The sequence below is a fragment of the Theropithecus gelada genome, chromosome 12 (genome assembly GCF_003255815.1).
Source record: "Theropithecus gelada isolate Dixy chromosome 12, Tgel_1.0, whole genome shotgun sequence".
Taxonomy (NCBI): Eukaryota; Metazoa; Chordata; class Mammalia; order Primates; family Cercopithecidae; genus Theropithecus; species Theropithecus gelada.
In genome coordinates this window covers 19688347-19710085 of record NC_037680.1, presented here as the reverse complement: position 1 = coordinate 19710085, position 21739 = coordinate 19688347, and the positions used below count along the sequence as shown (strand labels likewise).

The 21739-nt window shown below is 33.4% G+C and overlaps 1 protein-coding gene across 1 annotated transcript in view; it reads left to right on the top strand.

Annotated features, from left to right (window-relative positions):
- Positions 1-21739, top strand: part of LRP1B (LDL receptor related protein 1B) — a 1963100-nt gene that overhangs the window by 1553938 nt on the left and 387423 nt on the right. The window contains exon 42 of the mRNA XM_025404289.1: positions 21124-21313. Coding sequence (XP_025260074.1) covers positions 21124-21313 — 190 coding nt within the window. The remainder of the gene's footprint in view (positions 1-21123; positions 21314-21739) is intronic.

Sequence of the window (21739 nt, the reverse complement as noted above, 5' to 3'; positions counted from 1 at the left end):
ACTGTTTCATTTCAGTGTGTCAGTGAAAAAAAATGTTGTTTCCTTGTATCTCTGTCTGTGTATCTCTTTGTATCTTATCTTCCTTGTATCTCTTTACTCTATAGATTGTTGGACAATAGCAGTATTTTCTTTTTTTTTTTTTTTTTTTTTTTTGAGACGGAGTCTCGCTTTGTCACCCAGGCTGGAGTGCAGTGGCGAGATCTCGGCTCACTGCAACCTCCACTCCCGGGTTCACTCCATTCTCCTGCCTAAGCCTCCCGAGTAGCTGTGACTACAGGTGCCCATCACCATGCCAAGCTATTTTTTTTTTTTTTTTGTATTTTTAGTAGAGACAGGGTTTCACCATGTTAGCCAGGATGGTCTCGAACTCCTGACCTCCTGATCCGCCCGCCTCGGCCTCCCAAAGTGCTGGTATTACAGGCGTGAGCCACCGCGCCTGGCCCAATATCAGTATTTTCTATGAGTAATAAAGTTTTAAAAACTATGACTTTATACCTCATATATGCACTTTAATTTTAAAATTACAATAGATGAGTGCGACTTTCAGAAAATAGCATTAACAAATTTTAATATAGAAAGAAAGCCCAGCAACTGTTTAATGTATATGCTATTAAACCAGTTTTGGAGGTTCATAAGAATTCTTATTTGTTATGTTAACTTCACGTTAATTTTAGAGTTCAGGATAATTGTTGTATCTGTAAAAAAAGACTGGTTTACAATATTGTAACCTGATTTTAAAGGATAAGGAAATTTAATACTTGCTTCCATTTCATGTTTCTTCTTTCAAATGTATTATTCATATCTTATAACATGTAAATATTTATAATTGAAGATATTCTTATTTTGAAAGAATTTATAGTACCACTCTCTTTTGAAGATCTTTACACTTACTTTACAGAATATCATACTGATTTTAACACATAGAAACAAACACACATCCACAGAAAAATTTGAGCATATTTTTTTATGAAATTTAATGATTTCACATAATTAATTAAATGATATGTTTTAAAAATGTATAAATAGGCTGGGACCGGTGGCTCACGCCTGTAATCCCAGCACTTTGGGAGGCTGATGCAGGTGGATCGCGAGATCAGGAGATCAAGACCATCCTGGCTAACACAGTGAAACCCCGTCTCTGCCAAAAATACAAAATTATCCGGGCATGGTGGCGGGCGCCTGTAGTCCCAGCTACTCGGGAGGCTGAGGCAGAAAAATGGCATGAGCCCAGGAGGCGGAGCTTGTAGTGAGTCGAGATCTCGCCACCGTACCCTAGCCTGGGCTGCAGAGCCAGACTCCGTCTCAAAAAAAAAAAAAAAAAAAAAAAAGAGTGTAAATAGACTAATGCATACTTTCTGAAAACATTACTTTGTTCTTGACATTTAAGCAAAGGGGATAAATGTAACATTTCCTAAAACATATATACAAACCTTCTGGGAGTTTTCTCTAGGAAGTATATAGTACAATTCTCTGTATGCAGTAGTTGTGCTTGAAGGACACTGATTGATAGACTAAACAAATTTCAACTTAATCTCATTGAACTTTACAGCCTTCATTCCATGTTCATCTCTCTTAACCAACTCAATAACTGTCATTTTTGATGTCACCACATTCAGATTGACTTGGATTGGACAATGACCTTGCACTGTTTTTGTGACAGGCTAACTTTTCTGTCTTTATTAAAATTCATAATTTTCTCAGAAGACCTCACCAATATTTTGAATAAAATGTTGATTCCTAAGTCTTAAAAAATACAATTTGTTTCAAAGTCTCAGAATTTAAGAATCAAGCAGAAGAAAGGTGAAAAGGCAAAAATAGGTAGGAGAAAGAAAAATATGTATTCTGATTGCATTAAACATTGACAGGTTTTAAATTTATAGAAAAAATATGATGTTTAAAAATATCTATGTTGAAGGCATACAATAGTTATTTAATTAATGCATCTATCTATCATATTTGACACTGTTTTGGTCATAAGTATCTTTCTCATTTTTATTTATATGAAATATTTAAATATCTTCTTCATTTTCTGTGTAAAGCTTCTATAATCTTTAAAATGATAGAAAGATGGAATGTTATTTTGTTATAATGTATTGCACACCTCTGTATTGCCATAATAATGCCAACATTTATTTCCATAATACTTCTTTCCAATAAATCATAAACTTTACATAGAAATGATCCCATTTATCTTCATAACACACCTAGAGCAGTTAAGGAACTGCTGGTTAGTAATGCCATTTTATAGATGAGAAACAAGGTTATATGGGGACTCCCACTTGGTCACTCAGTCAGGTAGTAGCACTGATTGGATTAAAAATTAGTTGTCAGTCTATGCTCAAGACGTTGACAGCCCTGAGTTTCATCTGCTTTTGAGTGCCACAGTCTTTCACCTATTTTTTTCCATTATCCATCTTAGCCATTTCTATGATTAATTTACATCTAGCAAAATTTTTTTAAGTATATACATATACATACACACACATATCTTTATATGTGTGTTACAATTACTGAAACATAAGAACAAAAATCTGTTCATATTTAGGACAGAAGAACTTAGGAAATACAAGCAGTTTATTTTTGAAACAAATTTGTAAGTTTATTTCCTTGTTGATGAGCTTGAGGTCAAGATTGTCAGCAAATAATAGGCGGCTGGGAAGGTGGCAGAAAATAGCACCTGGTCCCCTCAAACAGGACGGAAACAGCAGTCATTTCCTTTTGAGTAGGAGTTGTTGTTGTTGTTGTTGTTGTTGTGTGTGTGTGTGTGTAGACAGATAGATATACATACCATCAGATTCTAAATCATTATCAATAAATGTTTGTCAAGTTACAAAAACAATCCATTCTGCAATTGTAAAAATATTCAGATTTTGCACACCTGAGGTGAGGAGAGATGTGTGGGAAGTGCAGCAATTAGAGGTCCCATATTGGCACCTGGCCTTTCATGCCCATTTCTGTCAGAGTAGCTATGTAAAAGTCTTTGGATAAACCTTTTACAACAACAACAAAAAAAGATTATTTCCCCACCCACATTATTATACCTTCTTAGATTTTCATTTGGGTAAGATCTTCAAGCTCCATCTTGCCCCCAACTCTGACTCAAAAGGATATGACTGCTATTTCTGTTCTGTATGAGGGGACCAGGTGTTATTTCCTGCCACCTTTCCAGCCCCCTGTCATTCCCTGACACTCTTGACCTCAAGCTCATCAGCTAGGAAATAAGCTTACAAATTTGTTTAGAAAATAAACTGCTTCTATTTCCTAAGTTCTTCTATCCTAAATATGAACAGATTTGTGTTCTTATGTTTTAGTTTGTGTCTTTTGTTTTTCTAACTTGTTCTGGTATGACATGAAGAGATATTTGTTTCTCTTTCAGAAGGCATATCTTTGTTTCTAACTTATTTTCTCAAATGTATGCCTAATGAAGAGGTAAAGGATTATTGAATTTTTCAATTCTATCTATTTTCTGTCACATAATTCTTACGAATCTCACTCAAGAACCTTGGAGTTTTTCATATATGTTGAATTTTACATGTGTAAAAATCCATTAAAATTGGTTTTTACATCTTGTGCCATGTCTTTTCTTTGGGAGATTTGATATTTGTGACTCTTGCCCATTATTACTTTCTTTTAGCCCTAGATAGTTCTTTGGAGCCCTCATTTCTAGAAAATCTTCTTTTATTTTATTATTTTTATTTTTTATCTGTCTTAATTTGTTTGCTTATCTTTTTAAGGTAAGTGTGTTTCTTTTTTTAATCTCTTTTACTCTAGGAATATATGCATGCAATCAACACACTTTTGAATGTAAATCTTTTAACTTCTCCTTTTTCTATTATTATAACTGAATAGTAAATTTCAACAAAGTTGAGAAATGTTTAAAACTAGTGTATAACGTCAGAATGAAAATTCAAATAAACAAGAAATGTTTCTCTTCACACTGAAAGTGTTTTAAAAAGGTTAAAAGACAGCAATCAGAACTTAGTTAACAGGATATCCTAAGCTTCCAGGGTACTTTTATTCTACTCCTTTCAATTTTTTCTCAAAAGAATAGAAAAAAAGTCCTCAATAATTTTTAAAATTTTCCTAATTAAGTAGGATTTTGGAGGACCAGATGGTTAGTTCAAGGAAACAACACAAAGCTGGGAAATGTAGATTTCTCAAAATAGAACTTACTTTTTGTGTTTTTATGAATGATAACTATAATTATTTTCTTGGAATTATAAATATTATCTACTCATTTTATCTGAATAGAAAGTCTTTTATCTCTTTTTAAACTATGTTTGATAAGGTAGAGTACTGCTGATATATCTAAACTTTTAGCCTTATCTGAAATTTTATTTTCCTTTATATAAGTTGAGGTGCAAAGACAAACTTGATGTCAAGAAAGAGAAAAGATCAGAAAGAAATATCCCTAGCATCAAAATAATTTCTACCGCTTTTGCTATTAAAAATAGTCTCTGAGAAAGAAATATTGCACTGACTAGATCACATTGACACACTGATTTTTATTTCCATAATAGATCTATTTTATAACTAGATTTGTTGATAATTACCCTGTTGCTATCTTAGCAAAACTCAGTTGAGTTTCTGTTTTGCCAGTATCACCTTTTACATAAAATGCAGTTACAGTTATCTATGTGGTATTCTTTAGAGTAACATACATCTTAAGATGCTTACATTCTGTTTTCATGTTCTGGGAGTTTGAGATAAGAGGGAGACAGTTTTTGTGCAGTTAGACAGAAAGAGAAAAAAGAGCCACCAAGCAAATGTGTGGATCCTAAGATTAAATAGTATATAAACTCTTAAAATAGTACTGAGCACTTAGTACGTGCTCAATAAATACTATTGACTAGATATTATGTAAGTTTCGTGACACCTAAGTCCCCAATCATTAACCTGTGACGTAAATTGGAATTAGCACATGTGAAGCCCAAACACACACTATAAATGTTATCTGTGATTGTTATTTAAATAAGGTTGAGAAAGTTAGTTTCTCAAAAAGAAAGTTGCTTCTTTTTGTTTTCACTGAGTGGTTTAACAGGACAGACGGCATTCAAGATTTATAATCACTGAACAATGAAAGAAATTAGCTGGGGCATGAACTGATAGTATAAACAAAGGATAAAAGAATTGATTTTTTTCACAAACTATTGAAGATAAACTTTTGATTCCTAAAAAGTTTAATATCACTTGGTAAGATAATTTTCTGTCAGCGTATTTAAAAAATGATAGTTAATAAATATTAATAAACAATTTATATTCGAATCATTCATAAATGAAGCATCTTTTAAAATCAGCATATATATTTTGGAGCCACATTAAATTATTCTTCAAGACTTGTAATAATAAACAATAAATCCATCGGCTTTAGTATGTACAGTCCCAAATGGACTCCTGGAATGACTTTATCATTTAGAAACAGAGCTTTGGAGTGAAAAAAAGAGTAAGGAATGAGTCACTTAAAAAATACATTTTATTCCAAAATTAATTTTTGAAATCCAAATTTAATTCAGGCAAACAACTATAGATTGAATAAAGAGACGATTTAAATTGAGAATGTTGGGACATGACAGTTCTTTATAATAACTTTTAAAATTAGATATATAAGTGATTATCTTAAGTTCTATTTCAGTAAGTAACACATTCTTTAGTAATTCTGTCCTAAAGCACTGTTTCATATTGTTTTCCTCCAAAATAGTTTGTTTTAAGTAGACCAATGTACCCGAATATGAGTGCATATTACTGACTGCTAATAACTACAGGGAAAAAATAGTTCCAAGGAAATAGTACTATTAATACCTCCATCACTTTAAATAACTGTTTTTAAGTAAATTTATAGATAAAAATTAAGCTTGAAGGTCAGATAACCACCTTCATCTGCTTAGCCTTGTTGGATTGCTCCAAACTTAATTTTAAAATTAATTTTGAGTATTAAGGAATTCAACAAACGTAAGACACACTCAGTACCTATAATGAGTAGATTCTGGAGATACAAAACTAAGAATATTTAGAGCTTGTGTTTTGTATTCTAACAGGTCAAACCCAATAAGGTAAGTATAGAATATTTAAGGAATTTACAGTATAATTGGGGAAATAGATATAAAGGTAATTATGATGCAATTTACTAAGTATGAAGATAGCAACTTGGGCAAAACATTATTGTATATGGACAAGTGTAAAGAGGTGAGAGAATAGCCTAGCATAAGGAAGGCATGTTGAGAAGGTATTTCTCTGAGGGCATTTGTTCAAAGTAAATGGAATTTCAGGGATTGGAGGAGTTGATGAACAGCATTGTGATATGTATTTCACTCTAATAGCTAAGAGAAACATTTCATGCAAATAATTTTTTTTAATGTTATGTGACAGAAGAGAAGAAAAAGTTATAAGGTGATGACTGGAGATAAAAATTTGAGGAGACAAATATTACGATGTAATTGAACATTTATTGAGTGGTGTTTAATGAAACCCTCCTTCACCACCTCTCAATTGAATCTCCCATAAACATTTAAATAATGTTAAAATTTAAATAATATACAATAATGTTTTGCCTAAACTGCTATCTTCATACTTAGTAAATTGCATCATAATTACCTTTATATCTATTTCCCCAACGATACTGTAAATTCCTTAAGTATTCTATACTTACCTTATTGGGTTTGACCGGTTAGAATACAGAAAACAGGCTCTACATATTCTTAGTCAGTTTTGTATCTCCAGAACCTACTCATTATAGGTACTGAGTGTGTCTTACGTTTGTTGAATTCCTTAATATTCAAAAATAATTTTAAAATTAAGTTTGGAGCAATCCAACAAGGCTAAGCGGATGAAGGTGGTTATGAAAGTGGTTATCTGACCTTCAAGCTTAATTTTTATCTATAAATTTACTTTAAAAAATTATTTAAAATGTATTTGTGGCCTCTCTCCCCCACCCACAGATTTATCAAAGCTAGCTAGATGAAAGAACATGCTCCAAATCTTTAACCATAACCAAGTCATGTTGGGCTTTTGTAATTGCCCAACAGGTTCTTCTTGCCCACTGCATAGATAGAGCTGATTCACTGAGACAGTGGTATTGCAGTAGAGAAAGAGTTTACTAATTGCAGGATTATTCAAGTAGTCAGACGGGAGTTATTATTACTCAAACAGTCTCCCTGGAAATGTGGAGGCTAGGGTGTGTTGAAGATAGTTTGGCAGTCAGGGGTCTAGGGAATGGGAAACGATGATTGTTGGGTCAGGGATGAAATCCTAGGGGGTTGAAGCTGTCTTTTTACACTGAGTCAGTTTCTGGGTGGGATTGCAAGACCAGTTGTTTCTTGGTATGGGTTACCAGTCCAGGTGGCATGAGCTGGTCCATCAGAATGCAAGGTTTGAAAAATACCTCAAATAACAATCTTAGGTTTTGCAGTAGCAATGATATCTCTAAGAGTATTTGGGGAGGTTACAAATCTTATGGCCTCTGCTATGTAACTCCTGAGCCCCAAGCAAGGAAGGAGTCAGTTTCAGGAAGGGGCTGTTATCTTCATTTTAAGGTTAAACTACAAACTACATTCTTCCCATAGAGAGCTTGGCCTATGCCCAGGAAGGAACAATGACAGTTTGGAGGTTACAAGCAAGATGGAGTCAATGAGGTCAGACTTCTCTCACTGTCATAAATTTTGCAAAGGCAGTTTTATTTTCCATGTACAGCTTTAAGCTCTTTGCCTGGATTTTCCTTGAAGCCACAACCCTAGGAAGTCAACAAGCTTAAATAGGAAGTCAATGTTATATCGGAGATTCAATTGAGAGTGGTGAAGGAGGGTTTCATTAAACACCACTCAATAAATGCTCAATTACATCGTAATATTTGTCTCCTCAAATTTTTATCTCCAGTCATCACCTTATAACTTTTTCTTCTCTTCTGCCACATAACATTAAAAAAAACAACTTTATTTTCCTGAACGACTCAGCTCCAATTCTCTGCTCTTATTCTCAACAGATAAAAATATTTGTTTAGAATAGATATTCAATCTATTTTTCCCCGAATATTCTTTTTAGGAAATCTCTTCAACTCTTCCTTTAAGTGACTTGATTATTCAACCATAATAAACAGCTTTCCTTTGAGGGGTGAATAGTACTACTAGGAAGAAAAAAATTTACTCTGTAAAGTTAATAAACAATCTTAAATCTCTGAAATCATATTCTAAAGATGGAATTAAAGAGAAGGATATAGCATTAGGATATAGAAGGATATAGAATTAGGAATAAAAATTTGGGTAGATTTTGATCAATAATATGCCATTACAATAGGGGTAAGGTGCAGCATAAACTAAAGTCAACTTTGATTTGTACAGAGGTGACTGAGTGATTTAAAAGGGGAATGAGGAAGTAGCGGCCTGAGCGAGAGAGCTCTCTGAAGTCTGGAAAGTAAAGAAATATGAATAATTTGGCAGGGTAAATGCAGTTAGGCCAGCTGTGTCTACTAGCTTTCAATAATCTAAGTTAGAATACTATTCTCCCATGGGAGACAGATGTCTTATCTTTTCTGATGACTGTGTTTCTAATGGATGGCTTTCAGGTCTTTAAGAAAGGCATTCCTGAGTTGTAGGAGATACATACACATCTCAAGGGGACAGAGGAAAAATTCATAATTGTAAACCCTTTTGAATAAATACTATAAAAAACATGATCAGCGGACTATTATCAAGTATTGGCTAGAAAAACATAAAATTATTTTGTCATCCTCAACTTTTCTGGGGCAGGTACATTCAAGGAGACCAGGGTCATAATATGGATGTGGCTTTGAGGCGTTAGAAATTATGTTAGTGTTTAAGTCTTTTAATGTGGGCAGAGAAGGGTGGATGAAGTCCTTTCTGCTGAGAGTCTGAACTTTTTAAAGGTCAAGGCTGAGGCCTAGTTGAGAAGTAGGCTCCAGGGAAACTGGCTAGAGTTGGGTCAAGGAGATAACCATTGTCAGGGGTCATCATGAAGATTCTCAGAGTTGGAGTCGCAATCCTACATTCACTAAAAGCTTTGGAGTGCACTCACCATGGGAAGGAGGAGGAGATAAATAAATATATATAATATATATATAAAAAAATATATGTGTGTATATGTACAATAATATAAATATAAAATGTCACTTTGTATACAATTATATATAACATAATTATAGAAATATAATTGTAATATAATTATATATCATATATAATTGTATATATTTATATAATGCCAGGGATATAGTGCCACATCCCTACAATGTTCTTAGACCCCTTTAATGTGCCTGCCTGAGAAAACTCAAGGATGACAAAATAATTTACTGTCTTTTTAGCCAATACCTGACAATAGTCTGCTGACTATATATGGAAAGAGACAGAGAGAAAGAGCGAAGCAAGAACATATATAATCATGAAAAGTAAGAAAAGATAATTATGGGAAGAGAAGGGAAAAAAAATAAAGAGATACCTTGCAGGGTGGCAAATAAATCCCCAAGTCAAGACCAAAGTGTGTCAGAAAGGGCAAAACATCAAGCAAAAGTTGTGCTAGATGAACTTAGTCCGTGATTCTGCTCCTTCCTCCAGTAATCTTCCACTTCCTAAAAAACTATACTAAGCAAATTGAAGAATGCTCCAATATCAAGAGAATTATGATGTATAGAAAGGCATAAGAGTTGACACTAATAGTAAGGACAGTATTAAAATTGTTGACTTTGTCGTCTGTTGTTTGGTAGGCCAACCATCATAGTCTGAGCATGGTAATTAATTGTGTGACTGAAGACAGATCAAGTGCTCAATCACTGAGTTGCAAACAAAGATTAAATTCCACCATAATGAAAATGCTGACAAATAAAAAGATAGGAGATGGAAGAGTATGCAAACCAAGCTTAAACACAGAGGAGGCGTTGGTGACGTGTGACTTGTTGAGTAAAGAAATTCACAGCAGTTGATACACACTGAGGATAAATAAGTACAAGTTCTGATAAATCAAATTTACGTCTTTAAGAATGATGGGGATGAAGATGAAGGAAGGAAACAGGGAGATTTTAAAATTTGTTCAGAGGTAAATGTAGAAATTAATGCTAGTAAGAAATACAAATCAAATATAAATTTAAGAAACTCAGTGATTACCGTTAGAGAGTAAGACACTTTAGTTAGAATGCCTGTGTGACTGAAGTAAAAGTGGTGATACAAACATATTTTAAAAACACACTTTCTTGAATTATTACACCTCATAAAATATTTGCCACCTAATTTTGCACTTGATTAATGTCAATGAAAAAATGAGTTTTTCTTTAAGTATAGGCTAGGGTTCTTCTTTTTGCATGTCTCTCTTTACAGGGCTGGGCACATAGGAGGTACTTAATAAACAATCATCTTTATTGCTTGTAAATTAGAATCTTTTCAGGGAATTTGAGTTTTTATTTTGTCTTAAACATCAACTAAGAGTGTTTCCATTTATACCCTTTCCACTCCATGTAAACATTTTAAGGTCAATTTTATTTATACTACATTTCAATAAGAAATCATTTATAAAGTGAGCATTTATTTTTCCTATTGATAATTTTAGTTGGTAGGCCAAATGGTTTTTCCATACATTTTGGGATTTTACTATTGTGTACACATGTAACATACAGTATTTTCATGTAACAGGTAATTTATTATATAAAATTTATTATATGTATGTAATTTGGACTATATCAAATGATTTTTAAAAGATGAGAGAATAAATAAGCTTTATTTAAATAAAAGTCTTAACACCTTTTCATATTGAGGTCAATGTCAAAGCACACTGCTTATTTACTAGAAATTAAATGTTTCTATTCATCAATGTTTCTTTGAATTTTCTGTACTTATTCCTTTTCTTTGCAAAACTTGATGATAAACAACCAAACTCTTTCTATGATCCTCACCATCTGGAATAGCCTTTTTCTGTTTTCTTACTTCATTAACTGATATCTTTAAAAAAACAAAACAAAACAAAACAAAAAAACACTTTTAGTCTTTTATTTGGTTTCTTCCCTCTGTTTCTCTATCCTTCTCTCTTTCACATTATATCATCAAAATTTGATATTTTCTAACATTTTAATTTTCAAGTAGTCCCACCACTTCTCCACCTAAAAGATCAGAAAATATTCACATTGTCATCCTACAAGTTATACTAAAATTGAAAGACACCGTAAGTGGTTCAAATTACTGAGCTTATTACAAGGTATAAGGAACAAATAAACTGGAGCCCAACTTCTTATAATAAAAACAGAATTATATTTATCAATCTAGATTGTAGTCTTACAGTTCATAAACTCACTCACATAATTCCTATCATTTCTAGTATTCTATGTGTAGAAAAATAGGGATGATAATTTATCCAACAGAGCTTCAACATTGTTAAGCGTAATTGGCTATAGCTTTGTGCAGAGCAATGTAATAATAATAATAACAACAATGCTGACATATAGCGAACCCTTATTTGGTGCTAGGCACTGTTCTAAATACTACACAAATGTTAGCTCACATGATAATCACAAATGTCTTATGAATTTGGTACACTATTATCTCCGTATTTCAGACAAGGGAACAAAAATACAAAAAGTCTAGGCCAGGGGCGGTGGCTCATGCCTGTAATCCCAGCACGTTGGAAGGCCAAGAAGGGTGGATCACAAGGTCAGGAGATCGAGACCATCCTAGCCAACACGGTGAAACCATGTCTCTATCAAAAATTCAAAAAGTTAGCCGGCCGTGGTGGCGGGCACCTGTAGTCTCAGCTACTCGGGAGGCTGAGGCGGGAGAATGGAGGGAGGTGGAGCTTGCAGTGAGCTGAGATCGCGCCACTGCACTCCAGCCTGGGAGACAGAGCGAGACTCCGTCTCAAAAACAAATAATAAATAAATAAATAATAAAAATAAATAAAAAAATATACAGAAAGTCTAAATGAATTTGTTCTGGATCATATTGCTAGTAAAGTGATAGTGCAGGGATTCAAAGTCATTATCTGAATCCGGAGTTTGTGCTCTCATTCTTCTATATACCTCTCTGATATATTAGGTCTTGGGCATTTAAGAATTAAAGCATAAATATGCAGACGATGCATTCAATGGATTCAGAAATACATATTGGTTTATTCCACAAGTAATTCTGGTTGCTTGCTCTGTATCTGGAACTTTGCTCAGTTTGAAGGGAACAACTAAGAAAAGACAGTCATGTTTCCTGCCCTCGTTCCAGTAGGGTGAGACAGACAAAAACAACACAACCAAAACAGAAAATTTTCATACATTGCGAAGGATATAAAAAAGGAACAGAAGAAATGAAGTAGGTGAAGAGGATAGACAAAGGAATGTCAGACCCGGGGAAGAAAAAGAATATTACATGTGTCAAGAAAAGAAAACCTTGTGTTTTTATAGATGGAAGCCCTGAAAATAACACTCTATGGCCAGAGCATAATAAAAAGGGAAGGACAGTAACCCGAGATAAGGTTGAAGAAGCAGGCAGGGAGTAAACCAAATTTTATTCTAAATGTGATGGGACATCATTGAAGGATTTTAAGCAGGGCAGAGATGTGATACACGCTTTATTATTACCTAGAGTTGCTGGATGGAGAATGAATTGACAAGAAAGACATTTGGGAAGGCTAGTTAGGGAGAGAAGCTTAGGCAAGAGGTGACGGCAGTGATCAGAGCGGAAACGGAAAACAAAATGGAAATACTCAACATATGTTTTTGTCATAAAATTAAAAGCATTTACTGATGATTATATGCAAAAAGCAAGAAAAAGAGAAGATTGAAACATGATTGCTTAGGCTTCCAGTTTGAGTAACTGGATAAATACTACTAGAATTCACAGATCATTAGGATAACTAATTTATACAGATAATTAAGATTGGGGTGAAGCGCTTTTTCTATTTGCATATTTTATACGGAGATACTGAGATGCCCAAAGATATATTAATTCATGGTTGGACATACGTATGGAATTTAGATTAGAAATATGGACTAGAAATGAAAGCATGTGAATGATATTTAATGCCATGGGGATAGAAGTTTCACATAAGAGAGAGCGGCGAAAAGGAAGAGAGGAGGACCCTAAATGTAACCTTAAATAATACTTAATTTAGAGGTTGGGTTCCGATTCACAGCTTTCAGCTGAAGACTTATCTCACTTTCTCACTAAGGAAAGGATGGATTCCAAGTAATTTTCTAATTATATTTTTTCCAGGAGTGTCTGTACACATAAGGTCTTATAGCCTCTCCTTGGATGGCAAATTACAGCCTATCTGAGGGTTTCAGGCACCTCGGAGTTCATGCTCTGCTCTAGAAGAGGGTCAATGTTAGTTTAATCTTCAGAAAGTCGGTACTTATCTCTGGTGACTACAGAAGGACTGACACAATGATATCACATATATATTCATTATTTTCATGGCTTGTATTACTTTCCTTCCAGTAGTAGTGACATGAAATAGAGGCAATTGTTGAGACGTGTTTAAGTCTGTATAATTTTCAACTGAGTCTGAAGTCCTGGCTGAAACTTTGATGCTGAATATTTTTAAACCCAGAAAAAGAAATCCACACTGGGTCAAACAAACAAACAAACAAATCACTGACACTTTAAAGCTTCAAGCTATTTTAAGCTGCTTCAATACTCTTTCAGGACAAATTGTTTTGTTGTTGTTGTTGTTGTTTTGGGAAAACCAAATAAATAGACCTATTTTGCTATGCAGTCTAAAGCAAAGACTCTCTTATGACATGGAAATATTTGAGATGCTCTGGTTCAGGAAATTAAAACTGCTTGGGGGATGACAATAAAAGCTTGTCTGTTAAAAATAGAGTTGCATTTCTGCAAACATGTTTGATTTGGGAAAGTCATGTGTTTTACTAAGTGCGATAATAAGGACAAAAGAAAGTAGGATAATATTTTTCCCCATTTAAGTCCTTTGAAAGCGTTGGATCTCTTCTTGTTAGAGGGGTAAGAACCTAAAGTTAACAGATCCACATTCATGAAAAGTAGCATTATTACAATGCTTTGGCTACAAGAAGATCTAAATTCAGGTGATCAAGAGTTGCATAGTTTTTTGTGTGTGCTTGTTCACTGGAACCAGCAGGATTAGCTGCTACTTGGACTGGCATCCTCTTTCCATTGTATATTCTCACTGGTTATTTTTGTACATTATACAACTATTGATTTTAATTTACTTATTTATTGGCTGCCAGCTTACCCAACTTAGTAGATAATCAACTTTAGTAGATTATCTGTTTTTCCATGCTTTCATAAGCACAAAATAATGACAATTTTTATTTATAGTTTAATTGCTTCTTGTTTTAATTTTCAGACTACAATGTAGATTTTTAATTTATTTAATTTTTAGTAAATTAGAATGGTGAAAAAATATTATTTTAGATAATTTTATTTTGATAATATGTTTGTTGATGTGGGGGGAAAAATAAAAATGACTCTGAACTTTTAAATCAGATTAGTGGTAGTCTAATTCACAGTAAGCAGTCCACATTAAAATCTATTGCATCCCATTCATCGATTGAATGGTTAGGAAAAGGAAAATAATCCAGTTAATCATTTGTGAAGCATTCTAATAAGATAGTCTCAAGGGAAATTGCCAGATATTTAAATTTTCTATAATATATCTACGAGATAACTAAACCATATCTACTTGTCTATGTATTTAAAATAATTTTCTATAATTGTGTCCTGTATGTATACAGATACATATATATGCATCTATGTGTGTGTGTGTATGTGTGTGTGTATATATATATGGGGGGGGGTTGAGTTTAGCGTATATATGTGCTTCAGTTTTTTTATTGTTGAATAATTCCAAGCGTGGATGTACCACATTTTATTCATCCACTTATCAGCTGATTGACATTTGGGCTGTTTCTTCTTTTGACTATTACAAATAAAGCTGCTATGAACATTTGTTGAACATTTGTGTATGTGTGGAGGTACGTTTTCATTTCTCTTGGATGCATATTTACCAGTAGAAATGCTAGGTCACCTGGTAACTCTATGTTTAACGTTTTGTAAAACTGACAGACTGCTTTACAGAGAGGCTGTTCCATTTTACATTTCCACCATCAATATATATTGGTTCAAATTTTTCCACATCTTTGTGAAAACTTCTTATTGTTGTAGTCATCACAATGAATATCAAGTGTGATTATGATTTGCAGTACTTTGATGTCTAATAGTGTTGAGCATTTTTTATGTGTTCATCAGTCATTTGTGTATCTTCTTTGGAGAATATTTATTCAAATTATTTGCTCATTATTGAATTGGATTAGTTGTTGTTTTATTGTTGAGTATATAAAGCATTCATTATTTATTCAAGATACAAGTTCATTATCACATAAGTGATTTGCAAATATTGTCTCCCATTCTGTCAGTTGGCTTTTTGTCTTCTGAAGTATAAAAGTTTTTCATTTTGATGAGACCTAACATCTGTTTTTTTTTTCTCATTTATATTTTTTGTGTCATGTTTATGAAAGCTTTGCTTAACCCAAAGTTATGAAGATTTCCTCCTGTTTTTTATCAAGAGTTTCATCATCTATCATCTACATTTAGGTTTAAAGTATATTTTTAGTTATATACGTGTGTGTGTGTGTGTGTGTGTGCGTGCACACGCTATGAAGAAGGAATCAAATATCATTCTTTTGCATGTGGCTATACAATTGTTGGGAGCACTATATATTTGAGATAATTTATTTTTCTCATTGGACTTTTCCGGTACATGTAGCTATGTCTATTCTTATAATAAAATCAAACTCTCTTGATTACTGTAAACATACCAAGGTTGAAATCAGGAAGTGTGAGCCCACTAACTTTGTTTTACTTTATTCAAGATTCTTTTGGCTGTTCTGGGTCCCCTGTTTTTCCATATGCATTTTAAGGTCAGGTTGTCAATTTCTGGAAAAAAAACCAGCTGGGATTTCTATACATTAAATCTGTAGATCTATTTAGATAGTGTTGCCGTCTTCATAATATTAGGCCTTCCATTCCATGAACATTGTTATCTTTCCATTTGTTTAAATCCTTAGTTTCTTTCAATGATGCACTGTAGCTTGGGTGTATATGTTTTAACATTTAAAATTATTTCTCTAAACTTCCAAGTATTCTATATTTTAAAATTCTATTAGAAATTAAATTGTTTTCTTAATTTCATTTTTGGATTGTTAATTGCTCTTATATAGAATACAACTGATTTTTTTTGTATGTTGCTTTTGTAACCTGCAACCTGACTATACATTTCTATTAAATTATTTAAGTTTTTGTATATACCAGTACTTGCCATCTGCAAATAGTGATAGTGTTACTTCTTCTTTCCAATCTGGATGCCATTTATTTCTCTCTCTCTCTCTCTCTCTCTTTCTCTCTCTCTCTTCTTCCCTCCCTCTCTCCCTGTCTCTCTCTCTCTCTCTGACTGTCCCCCTCCCCCAATTACCTTTGCTAGAATCTCCAGTTTTATTCAACATTAGTTGAATAAAGGGAAAAGTGTACATGCTTGCTTTAGTCCTCATCTTTGAGGGAAAACATTCATTTTCTCACCACTAAATATAATATGAGCCTTGGATTTTTGTATTCCTTTTATCAAATTGAGGAAGTTCTATTGCTAGTTTGTTGAATATTTTTATAATGAAAGGTTATTGAATTTTGTCAAATAAACCTGTCATTCAACCATGTCAAATTATTATCTTATTGCAATGATAGATACTGTATACTAGAAAAATTATGGTGAATCTCACAAAAAGGGAAGAAAGAAAAAAGGAAGGAAGGGAGGGAAGGAGTAAAGAAAGGCAGGCAGGCAGGCAGAAAGGAAGGAGAGAGAAGCAAAGGAAAGAAAGGAAAGAAAGGAAAAAAGAGAAAGAAAGAAAAGAAAGAAAGAAAGAAAGAAAGAAAGAAAGAAAGAAAGAAAGAAAGAAAGAAAGAAAGAGAGAGAAAGAAAGAAGAGAAAAGAAAGAGAAGAAAGAAAAGAAGGAAGGAAGGATGGGGAAAGAAAGAAAAAGGGAAAGAAAGAAAGAGAAAGAAAGAAAGATAAAAGAAATAATAAAAGGAAAGGAAAGAAAAAAGAAAAGAAAAGGAGGAAAAGAAACAGAATTTTTAGAATTTTTTTAGAGAGTAGAATTTAGACACAATTTCAGTGAAGCAGTGTTTTGTTAGAGCAGAGTTATGTGTACTATTTGCAAAGAGTTCAACATCAGATCTGGATAGTGAGGTGGACCTAGGATCCTCTTTCCTTGGAAACTTCACAGTCAATATAGATGTGGAATATTTTGTGAAGAAATTTCTTAATTTAGGTTCTTTACCTGGGCTGGAAATCAAGACTGCTTCTTTGTGTCAAAGTAACTTAGATCCTCCAAACAAGATTTGGATGCTTTCTGCTAATGATATAATTTCAAACAGCAAACTGATACTCTGTGGCTTTGGAGAACAAGCCAGTACCTAAGAAAGTAGTACACAATCAACGAGGACTTCATTATGATGCTTTATAGTTGTAGCATGTCTTTGAGATAAATATTATTTCCTGCTAACTTTGTGTATTAGTCTGTTCTCATGCTGCTGATAAAGACATACCCAAGACTGGGTAATTTATAAAGAAAAGGAAGTTCAATGGACTCACAGTTCCACATGACTGGGTAGGCCTCACAATCATGGTGGAAGGTGAAAGAACAGCAAAGGCGCATCTTACATGGTGACAGGCAAGAGAGTGTGTGCAGTGGAACTGCTCTTTATAAAATCATTATATTTTGTGAGACTTATTCACTATCACAGGAACAGCATGGAAAAACCTGCCACTGTGATTCAATTATCCCCCACTGGGTCCCTCCTACAACACATGGGGATTGTGGGAGCTACAGTTCAAGATGAGATTTGGGTGAGGACCCATCCAAACCACTTCACAACTGAATTTATCTGTGAATTTATCTTGTTATCCTAGCCAGATGAATAACAGTGTTTAATGGATGTGGCTCCCTATGAATAATATCCTTCACTGCCTTTCCCATTTGGTAAGCTCTTATGCTGCCTTTAAGACAATGTTCAGACAAGAAGGGGCTATTGCTGTTCCTCAGTGGTGATGAGATGAAAGTATGTTCTCTATGAACTGAAGTCTTTTGGGTAGCTGTAAGAGGAGTGGTTTATTTCTCTGTCAAGCTATCAGAATCAATTTCCCCATCATGGCTATGGAAACTAGAATCCAGGAAATAGGGTACAACCACGGTTCTGAGTTGCCTGCCTGGCTTGTATTTTTTGATGTGCTGACCTCCCCTTCTTTCTTCTGCAAAAACATGTCGGGACGTGACTCATGCTTAGCCAAACCCAATTCCCTGCTCAAAAGTGGGTAAAAGGGAAGAAAACTCTTTTTTTTTTTTCTCTTGGCAAGTGCATGAGGTAAGGCGATGGAATTTTTACTGATTTTGCGTTACATTTCACACACATATGTGTGTGTGTGTGTGTGTGTGTACATATATATCTCTGTGTGTGTGTGTATGTATATTGCTGGGGTGAAAAGTATGGAGCTGCTGAAACAGCACTATTATAGATAACTTCTTAATTACGCCTATCCTGCATCTTCGTAGATGTAGGTGCTACATCCTTGAGTTCCAAGAATTTAGCTTTGTATTGATTTACTCTGCTCAATATTTCAGGTCTGGTTAGGTAGATAGGCATTTTATTTTATTTTCAAACTACATAATTGCCTTCCAGGATCAGTAATTCAAAGTCCTATTCTGGCTGTTCAACTGTTTTGAGAATCTCAATGTTCAAACACAGATGTGTGTGCACACGTACACATACACATGCCACATGTCCCCTCACTGTCAATAAATCATCACAAATTGAGAAATGTGTCTTATCTCAACTAGAATATTTCAATAATTTTAACTGGCTTTTTGTTAATAAAATTTATTAATTTTTTTTGATTTGTTAACTTTTGTTAATTGTTAATAAAAATATATTTTTATAAGGATCTAAACATCTTTTTTAGAAAGAAGTACATTACTAAAATATTTTAAAATGTAGCAACAGATAATTATTAACTGTAATTTCTGGTTATAATCTATTACAAAAATAAAGTAAAACAGATTATACCTGGATATTGAGATGTATTATGTTCTCTAGTAACTCTGAAATTATGTTAACCATAGAAAAGAAGCATCTGCCACATCTCAATGGTGATACCAAGTGTTTTCTTCCTGAATTGACAAGAGAAAGTTACCAAGAGGAAGATATGTCATAGTTACTGGAAGAGAAGATGTAGAATGAGGATGGATTAATTATTCTCATTTGCTTACATTTTTTCAGAGCTATGCCGTTTCTCATTTTATTTGTGAATGATGAAAGGCGTGTAATACTACAGATACTACTAATAGAGTTAACTGCATTTCTGAAATGATTTGGAAATTTAAAAAACACACTGGCAAATGTGATTTATTACTGATTTAAACATTCTTAACCATGATCAACTTTTCATCCACTCACTCCAAATAGGAGCACTGTATGCATCACATAAAATTAGCTTAACTGATTTTACAGTGACTGTGTTTTATAATTTTTCTTCCACCATCTCTAGGCTACATTTTCATACTAATCACCCCCATTAGTACCTTGTAGACTGCTTTGTTGACTGTGTGAGGGGAGACTATCTGTGGTATATTACTAGGTATACGATTCTCCTAGAGTCAAACAAGTTGAGACTGATGAATCATTCTTTTGGTTTCAGGTTGGTTTAGATTGAGGTTAAGTAATAAGCATTGTAAACCCATATCCAAATAGTGGTGCTACTAAGCACATAGACTTTTGGAATCAGATGAATGGGAGGGGAGTAAAAATTTTGTGTTAATATTATCAGCCCTGTGACTATACGTTTCAGCTTTCTTCTTGGGAAATGGAAAATTATGACATAAGCTTCACAGAATAGATTTATACATAAAATAAAACGATGTATGAAAAACAGTTTGCATCATTTCTAGCATGTGGTAACTAAAAATGATAGCCATTAATTGCATTATTATTGGATATTTCATGTTGTATGTAAAAAAGAAACAAATAACAAAAAAATTAGAAATATTGTTCAAAAGCTTTAATTATTGTCTTGCCCTCCCGCAAAATCCTATTGATCCCCCCAAACTAAGTATTAACTCATCTTAAACCTGGAAACAGCTCTTTTTAGATGTCTAATTTTATAGCAGCTGAATAATTCCTTTTAGAGATTCTTTGAGAGGAAAACAGGGGAAATGCTCTGTCTTAATAATGTTAATTTCTTGGTATGACTGCAAAAGGTGTATATATTCTTTGTTAAATTGAACATGCTCAGAATAATAATTCTGAGGAAAACAAATAACATGTAGGAAAAGTGTAATAATTTGATTACACTTAAAGATGCACTCAAAGCATGTCTATGAAAAATAAAACAGCTACCTTATGTACCCTAGAGATTGGGAATACAATTTTAAGAAATAATTACTTTTGTTTTTCACCTTGTCACTTTTATGTGTTAGGATCCGTGTATCACCATTTATCTTTGTCTGACATTTAAAGCATGCTTTAGCTGGCAATTAATTTCTTTTTCTCTTGTTTTATTTTTTATCTCATTAGTTGAATAGAAGCAAATAAATTGCCACATTAACCTATTAAAACATTATCTACCATTGTTTGATAGTTTCAAGTAAGGAGTTAGATTTTGGATTTCTCATACTGTTGTAGTTTTCCATGTGTTTGCTTTTCCTGGACATCTCCAGATCTATAGTATCAAGGGAATACTCATGGTGATTATACCAAAGTGATATTGCTGACATAAGATTTTCAAAAGCATCTCTAAATTGTTACACGTTGGATACTTTTGAAAATTTATTAAGATACAGGAAAGATAGAGAGCCACCATTTTCCAAAATGAAAGACAATTATTTAATTTTATTTTATTTATGAGAATAAACATAATGACATTTTTGCAAAAATTGCTCCCTTTATATATGTATAATCAGCTATCAATTGTAGGTATCACAGTGACTACATTTTTATTTAGGAGATTTTGTGGAGGAGTGGTTGATGAAATAACAGCTATACATGTATATCTTAATGCTTTTTCTGTCCAGAAGTCATTTTTTTAAAAAATAAAAATGTATTTTTTTTCTTTTTCTTCCCCCACTAGATGTGGGTTCTGTGGAAGGACTTGCCTATCACAGAGCCTGGGATACACTGTACTGGACAAGCTCCACCACCTCATCCATCACCAGACACACTGTGGACCAGACTCGACCTGGAGCATTTGACAGGGAAGCTGTCATCACCATGTCAGAGGATGACCACCCACATGTGCTAGCCTTGGATGAATGTCAAAAGTAAGAAACAGTGTAGTTTTATTTCTTCATTATAGTTATAAGTCAAAAGAATATCAGAGTTCTGTTAATTTTAAGAAGAATTAATTTTAAAATAAAGTTTTTCTTTGAAGTTTTATTTTCACAATTCATAAAACTTTTTTTTTTATGTAAGAGCATCATAAATATGAAAAATTAAAATCTGGACCCTTTAAATGCCAGGCTTCATCTCTCTGAGAAATCCAGTAAAAACAAATTTAAATAATTAAAGGCAAAATGGAAAGAGACAATACTATGCTGGAAAAGGCCTATGGAGAAGACATTAATGCATAGCTGATTGGAATCATAAATTTAAAAAAATTAACATACACGGAAGACTAAGAGGGTTTTTTTTTTTTCATTTTAATCAAGTAATTATAGCATCTGGAGATCTCCCAAATTGAAATACAA